Source organism: Bison bison, unplaced genomic scaffold, assembly GCF_000754665.1.
Source record: "Bison bison bison isolate TAMUID 2011002044 unplaced genomic scaffold, Bison_UMD1.0 scf7180017864456, whole genome shotgun sequence".
NCBI classification, from domain to species: Eukaryota; Metazoa; Chordata; class Mammalia; order Artiodactyla; family Bovidae; genus Bison; species Bison bison.
Genome location: NW_011495018.1, coordinates 6,892,165 through 6,900,389, shown reverse-complemented (window position 1 = coordinate 6,900,389; position 8,225 = coordinate 6,892,165). Strand labels below are relative to the sequence as shown.

The following is an 8,225-nucleotide window of genomic DNA, read 5'->3' as shown; positions in this document are numbered from 1 at the left end:
CGGCAGGCACCGCCGGACACTTACCGAGTTCGCCCGCAGCCTTGATGTCGACGTTGTCATAGCCGCTGCCTATCCGCACGATCACTCTCAGAGCCTTGAACTTCTCCAGGTCCTCCCTGGTGAGCGTGATGGTGTGATACATCATGGCACCGACTGCCTCGTTTAAAACCTGTGAAGGGGCGAGCAGAGCACAGTTGGAGGCCCCCATCGCCCTTGAGTTCTGGCAGGAAGATGACCGGTGAGGGCGCGGCCTGGGTGTCCACGGCATCCCCCTAGGGGAGAGGGCCCTGGTGGGGCTCTGGGGGCCTGCTGGTGACTCTGGGTGATGCCAGGGAATGGGGGCAGGGGGCAGCCTCAGGGACGAGGGGCAAGGCACTGGCCAGCCGAGACCAGGGTAGAAAGAAGTGGGGCCTGGCAGGAGCGCTCGCTGAGTGCCAGCTGCTGCCACCTGATCTAAGGGGCGACCCCAGCCGGGCGGGCAGGATGGAGCGGGGCCCACCTTCTCGTGGATCTCCTGGGTGGACTGTGCGTCGCAGAAGGCCACGGTGGCCAGGTCCTTCAGGATGGGCATCTCTACGGTGCAGTCTCTGCCGTCGAGCAGCGCCACCAGGGGGCGGGGGTGCAGGGGGCCGTTCATGATCTGGGGGCGTATACCTAGGAGGAGGGAAGGGACAGGGTGCGTGTGCCAAGTGGCCGGGGATCCCCCAGGGAGGTGCCCCAACTCCAGCATCCACGTGCGTCCCTCCTGGGAGGATTCTGGGACCAGCCCAGGAGACAGAGAAGGAACATCTGAGCAGCTTATTTTGACAGAGGAGCTAAGATGCCCCCCTACGGGGCCACATGCGGCCAGCTCTATCGCCATGTGGGATCGGGTCAAGCCCACACCCGCTGCTGCCACCAGGGACAGCCTTGGGGCTGCCCCTAAACCTCCAAGACCCAGAGACCTCAGGACATCCGAGGGGGTCTAGCCCACGGCTCCTGGAGGTAGAACAGACTTCACTTGGCCCCTATGCTGTGCCTTGTTGTCCCCGCCAGGCCCCGCTGCCCTTCTAAACACGCGTGACATGTGCCGAAGTGAAACAAGAGGGACACGCTAGGGCGCCAGCATACTGCGGGAGGAAGCCGAAGGTCCAATCCTTTGGCCACCTGATGCGAAGAGCCGACTCATTAGAAAAGACCCTGATGCTGGGAAAGATTGAAGGGGGCGACAGAGGATGGGATGGTTAGATAGCATCATCGACTCAAGGGACATGGACCTGAACACACTCTGGGAGACAGTGGAGCACAGAGGAGCCTGGCGTGCTGCGGTCCACGGGGTCACAAAGACTTGGACACGACCGAGCGACTAAACGACATCCTGTAAGAGCTTCCTGGAGGAAACCCCTGGGCAACGTGCACCCTCTCACTGGGCTCGGTGAGGAGAAGCAGTCAGTCTGAGGTGGTGGAGAAGGGGCATGTGTGTATGAGAGTGTGAGTGTGTGTGTGGGGTGTGCATGTGGTGTGGTGATGGGGGGTGCGGGAGGCCTGCTGGGGACTTGACAAAAGCAATCTTCTCAAAGGACCACAGTGCAAGTCAGCTACCTAGACCAGCCAGAGCTGTTTTCATGTGCTGATGGTTCCAGTGGAGACAAAGGATGCTGGCCCCACAGCTGGCGAGGGGGCGGGCCTGCCCGCACGCTGCCTAAGGCCACATTCTCCAGTGGCGCCGTGCCTCCAACCCAAATGACGGAGGACTGGTCTGCCCTCCGCTGTGGGGACCCATCATCGGGGCACACACGTCAGCCCAGGGCCACTCATCCTCTATGACCAAACCATTCCCTTCACGTTCACACTGGAAGGTCTTGGATTTTTGGCCCCCATGTTCAATCACCTTCCTGGGCTTCCCTGATAGCTCAGTTGGTAAAGAATCTGCCTGCAATGCAAGAGGCCCTGGTTTGATTCCTGGGTCGGGAAGATCCTCTGGAGAAGGGAAAGGCTACCCGCTCCTGTGTTCTGGCCTGGAGAATTCGATGGACTGTATAGTCCATGGGGTCGCAGAGAGTTGGACACGGCCGAGCGACTTTCACTATGTTAAATCACCACGACCCATCCCTGGGCTTCAGGAGGAACTACAGCACCAGGTGGCCAGGACAGGGCCACTCCTGTTTTCTTATCAAATCACAAGGGGGTGTGTGTGTGTGGGGGGGTGTGTGTGTGTGCGCGTGCGTGTGTGTGTGCGTGCTGGGGTGTGCTGGGTGGTGGGGGCAGGTGGCCTGCCGGGGACTTGACAAATGAATCTTTTCAAAGGACCATAGTGCAAGTCAGCTGGTATCACAGATCACAGGTCCCAAGACAGCCTTCCAAACATCTGAGGTTCTCAGATGTTCAGATAAACTCTGACGATGGCCACTGCACCAGGGCCAGGCCGAGCACAGAATCTCTTTATCCTCTTCAGCACCGGGCTCACTCAGGCTCCCGAAGGCCAAAGCAGGAGCCGCTGACGTGCTCACCCATAGGACCTTGGTCTCCCAGCCCAGAACTGCTGGAAAGGGCTCCCCTCGCGGCTGCCATGAGATGGCCATGGGTGAGGCCCCTCCTCAGTCGGCCACCAGGGCTCAGGACCCGGCCCCCCAGCGCCCGCACGACCTGGATGTGTCCTGGATGGTGCTCCCACGCCACAGCTGCAGCTTTAGGAGACAATCGTCTCTTTGAACTCTAGCAGAGAAAAGCCTTTTGTTCTGGCCTGGGAAGAACCAGCCGGGGTGGCTGGGGGCAGCAGGCTACCTCTGGGCAGCGCCTGGCTGGGGATCACGAGTGATCAAGGTCCCTCCCAGCCCTCAAGTGGCAGCCAGACCTTTACTGCCTCCTCGGGACCTGGTTCCCCCAAGAGGGGCGGTGGCCAAGTAAAGCTGAGTTCCCGAGTGGGGACAGGGTCCCCAGCCCACATCCCACAGCACTGAGGCCAGCTGCTTGTTGGGGGGGCTGGTGCGCACCCCACGAGCATCCTGCTTTGCCCCCAATGGAAAGGTCCATGAGAGCCGAGGTGCTGTGTGCAGATGGGGATAACATACCCCAAAGACCAAGAACGACATCTGCAGACAGGATCCCTGGACACCCCGCAGAGGGAGAAGTGGGGAGCAGGGATGTCACCTGGCACCCCACACCCTCCCCTCACCCCTGAGACGGCACTGCTGTCCTGTTAGCAGACAAGGAAGAAGCACAAGGTGGAAAGTACTTCACCGGAGGAGACAGTTGGGGTGGGGTGGGGGGCGGGGGCGGCCGGTGCCAACTTGGGGTCCACACCCACCCTGAGAGTGAGATGGCGAGACAAGCCCGAAAGGACCCATTCTCTTCCTCCAGCTTCTCCTCGCCCCCAACACCTCCTACAAAGCCCAAGGCTGGGCTCCTGGAGGACCTCGTGGGCAAACGTGCTCACTTGGCCCAGGCTATTCCTCTCACTGGGTGAAGAACACCCCAACTTCACTGCAGGGTTGGGGGGCGGTGTGTGCTGTCAGGAGGGTTAACCAGACAACATTTGTAAAGTTCATGGTCAGGACTAGAGATCCAAGCAGTTAATTAAAAAGTCATCACAAGGGAAAACAACAGTGGGTACCAGGCAGGCATCTGGAGAGGCTGAGGGGCCACTGCTGCAACGCGTCCATCCACAGCATCAGTCCATGCATCCCGTTACCTGGGAAACAAACTCTGGGTTGCCTAGCGATTGCCTCCCTCCCTGACTTGGGTTGTCTTTCTCTTTGGCGTAACCCACCCTTTGCCCTCGTTCAGGCTGGGCATGCAGAACGCACAAGACCCATGGGCTTCCTGAAGCCTGAGGTTCAGATATCCGCTTCAAGCTCTCTATGGTAAGGCAGGAGTCAGAGATGCAAAGGGGACCGTGAGGCTCAGGTGCCAAGGCTGGGGAAGGATGCTGAGGGTGGATGGCTGGCTGGCACGTGGGAATGGGCGAGATTCACAGGTATTCTGGATGAAGTGCAGGGACCACAGTGTAGAGCCAGGCTTTAAGGGGGCCACATGAGGCCCCCAGCACTGAAGACAAGATGGCTTAGCCAGGTCACTGTCAAGGTTGGCTTCTACAAAGGGGCCATGCTGGATAGACAATGCTCCTTCAGTTCCAGATGGGACTCATCAACCGCATGCTTCAGAATCCAGTTAATTTCAAGCCACTGTGCCCAGAACCCACTGTGCCTACAGTCTTGCTGGAGGAACCCAGTAAGAGCCCAGGAAATGCCAGGAAGATGAAGTAGCAATTAGACTTTACATCTCACCTCACATTAACTGAGACATTCTCCAGTGCTTCTGGCAACTTGAAACATTTTTAACTGTATGAAATTAAAAGACGCTTGCTCTTTGGAAGACAAGTTATGACCAACCTAGACAGCATATTAAAAAGCAGAGATGTTACTTTGGCAACAAAGGTCCGTATAGTCAAGGCTATGGTTCTTTCCAGTGGTCATGTATGGATGTGAGAGTTGGACTATAAAGAAAGCTGAGCACCGAAGAATTGATGCTTCTGAACTGTGTTGTTGGAGAAGACCCTTGAGAGTCCTTGGACTGCAAGGAAATCCAACCAGTTCGTCCTAAAGGAGATCAGTCCTGAATATTCATTGGAAGGACTGATGCTGAAGCTGAAACTCAGGGACCAAGGACCCAGCAGAGGCCGAGAAAGCACCTGATGAGGAGGATCAGAGGGTCCTGGCGGCCCTCAAGTCAGTCTGACCATTGCCCTTCTCCAGTCTCCCTTCCCGTTGATGAACTCACTCCACCCATTTCAGAATAATTCCAACTGCACCTGGACACACCTCGGAAGGCGTATCAGTGCACTTTCAACAGCTCATCCAGCATTAGGTCTGCAGGGCAGAGAAAGCTCAGCCGACTCCCCTGGTGTCAATTACTTGCTGGTTTCAGGCTTGCTTCCTCACAAGCAGGGACGCAGCGCCCCAGCTCAAGGCTACCTCTGATGTCTGCCCCAGGCCTGGCGTTGCTTCGAGCTGCAGCTGCACACAAATAATTGTGCAATTAGACACACTTAGTGGAAAACAAAGACCACACCAGGCTGAGTTGCTGGAGGTTTGTTAAGAGTGACCAGCAGTCCAGTGAATGCCAAGTTCAAAGGACTCTATGAATTCCAAGCTGGAAAGGGGAGGGCCCCTGGGAGACGTCGGTAAACTTCGGGCCCCCAGCCTTGATGCCACCTTATCTGGAAAACAGCACCAGCTCCTTCCCCCAGGCTGACGGGGCTGCAGTCGAAGAAATGGGAAGACGTGCTCATGCCATGCAGAGTGGCCCTCTGGAAAACAGCACCAGCTCCTTCCCCCAGGCTGACGGGGCTGCAGTCGAAAAAATGGGAAGACGTGCTCATGCCATGCAGAGTGGCCCTGTGGCGTATTTCCTGGCCTTTCTGGACACTGAGTGAGTTCAGCGGACATCCTTCCACAGAACCATGCATCATTTTCTAAAGGTTGGCTTCTGTCACTTGCAACTTAAGAACCAAACTGTCTGAGACGTGATTTTGCAGCTTTCGGATTTTAGTCATTGAACAATTTTACCCTGAAGATAGTGGCTCTAATAATCATGTTTGACCCAGCAGGCAGAGAGGCCTCTTTTAACAATGGACCAGATTTTAGGAAGTGTCTCCACACTGCAGCAACCTCAGAGTCCCCAAAGCCAGGCTGGCCAGGATAATGGATGACAGTCACGTGTGTGGACGGCCACACCTGTACAGGGTCACCTCTCTGCTCACAGACGGGGTTGGGCAGGTACAGCGAGGCTGCCGTTTGAGGCCTCACAGGACGCACAGATGGGGCTGGGACCCCTGAGAGAAGAGGATCTGCCATGCATCCCAAGTCCATCCTAAGGTCTTCCCTGCTGCCCGGGATTCTCTGCGCGGTACCACTGGTCTTGACAGCTGACACCCTGAGCAAGCACCCGGAAAGGCCAGCACATGGAGACCTGCGTGGGGCCACAGAAAGACCGAGACAAGACACACTGCTCTGCCCAACTCAGCAAGAGGATGGGGAGACGATCAACCAGCTGGTCATTGGCTCCCAGGACCTGCACGGGGGCCTGGAAGGTAGAAGGCGGCTCCCATCCTCACATGCAGGTGGCCCTGGGGAGAACGGGGAGATGTGGCCATGCAGATCCCAAAGGCTTGGAGTGGGTGGGGAGGGACATGTCAGGCCTGCACCTGTCGCCCTCTAGCCCAGATCACTTCGCAAGGATCTGATCACGTCTCCCCTCCATCCCTTAAATGCAGCTGGTCCCCAATTAAAAGGCCATTTCCTGCAACCCAGCACGGCCCCATCCTTCTTGGCTGGGTTCGTCAGTTCTGATCCTCAGAAGGTCAGACGCAGAATCAGATCCCATGTCTGATGAGCAGCATGTTTCATGGGCTGGCGTTTCCATGACCTGGAGCTGCAGCTCGTGACTCGTGCGGCCAAGTGGGAACCAGATGCTGACCCTGGGACAGAAACGAGCCCTTATCCGAGACTCGGCTTTCAACTCGCAAACGTGGCTGTGTTGAAGGGTCTACTCGTCCACCCGCGGCCTGGGACAGCAGACTCCTGCCTGGGGAAGGAGGTTGTGGAGCCTCATCGGGTGCGGGCTTCCCTTGCTTTGTAAACATGTTTATCCATGTTATGAAAACTGTTCTACACTGTTAACAACAAACGTTCTGTAGTTGGCTGGAGCTTACTCAGAAAGCAGTTCTGGAAAGTGAGCGAAGGCAGTGACTGTCCCCAACACCCCAAGAAGGTGCCTGACCTGAAGAAGTGCCCCTCGCCTTTCATGGCAGGGACCACGGCAGCAGCAGAAGGTGAAGGGGAGGTTCAGAGAGCAGCTGCAAGGCAGGGATTTGCAGAATGATGTGTGTTCCTAAGTGTGGCGCTAAAGAGTGCAGTTACTTTTGGAAACCTCATCTTTGTTCCCACACTGCTATCTGCCTTTTCATTTGGCAAAAGTGCTTTTCTCTGCGGTGTCCCTGGGCAGCTGTCCCAGGCTCAGGAAGCCGCGTCCGCTTTCTCCGGGCCAGTCTGGGATGTGGCCAGGCTGCAGTTTGATTTTGAAAACTTGGTCAAGTGCAGACATGCTCTCCCGGCACGCCGGAGAACCCAATTTTTCTTTGGCGGGCTCGCTTTTCACACCTAGTTTTGCATCGCAACATGACCTGCTCCAGCACTCAGCCTCCATCCTGCGCCCTACCTGGCCCGAGTGGCAGTGAGCCCTCTCTCACTGGCTTGGAATCCCGAGCAGGAATGTCCCAGGATCCTGGGCAGGAATGTCCTGGGACGGAGGCGATGAGCAAGGAGCAGTGCACCTACAGCCTGAGGGCAGTTTTGGGACCTGCTGGAACCACAGTGGCGGAAGCAAAAGGCAGTTACTGGAGTGGACACTGGTTCACAGGCTTCCGGCTGCCCTCAAAGTGGACCTTCAGATCCAATCCATCCCCACTCCTTCCCGATTTCTCACCTCCAAGCTCTGCCATGTGAGAGCCTGGCCTGGTTCTAGGCCCCAGTGAGGGTACAGGCACGGATGCTTTCCTCGGGGAACTCTACATGCACAGAGAGTCTGGCTTATAGAAAAAACAGCTTTCCCCAAGATACTTCAAAATCCAGAACAGGAGGGAATTTCCTGGCAGTCCAGTGGCCAGGACTCTGCAATTCCACTGCCGGGAGACGCCGGGGTTCAACCCCAGGTTGGGGAACCAAGATCCCACAAACCATGCGGCACAGCCAAAAAATAAGAATGAAAACAAAATCAGAAACACGAAATCAGTTTCTATCTGAGCCTAGATGTGGAAGTCCACTCGTCTAATACAGGCCAAGCGAGATCGGAACATCCTGCAATTCGATGCAGGCTGGAGCTGAATGGCCATGTGCTCAGGGCTGGAGAGGAAAGCAGACCTGGATGACAAATGCAGATACACAACCACGGCGCTCATGGCAGGCATGACTAATCAACCCCAGCGGTCTTGGTCTCAGACTCCCTGCTGACCCCCGTGGGGCGCCCTGCAAGGCTAGCTGACATCTGCCGGCCATGCTAAGTGGCCTTGATTGGGTAAAGGAAGTGAAGGTCAGTGTTCCACATGTGACACCACCACTGTGAGCGTGGAAAGAAGCAGGGAGATGTAGGTAGGGAGGCCCCAGGGGAAGGATGCAAAGGCCCCCCCAGCCAGGCACAGCCCTCCGCAGTCACTCTGGGACGGCCTCTGTTCTGCTGGGGGCGGGGGG

General features: G+C 56.9%; 1 protein-coding gene across 1 annotated transcript in view; it reads right to left on the bottom strand.

Annotated features, from left to right (window-relative positions):
• The window catches only part of CTBP2 (C-terminal binding protein 2), a 168,837-nt gene that overhangs the window by 12,269 nt on the left and 148,343 nt on the right, over window positions 1–8,225 (bottom strand). The window contains exons 4-5 of the mRNA XM_010859571.1: window positions 500–654; window positions 11–169 (exon numbers count right to left, since the gene is read on the bottom strand). Coding sequence (XP_010857873.1) covers window positions 11–169; window positions 500–654 — 314 coding nt within the window. The remainder of the gene's footprint in view (window positions 1–10; window positions 170–499; window positions 655–8,225) is intronic.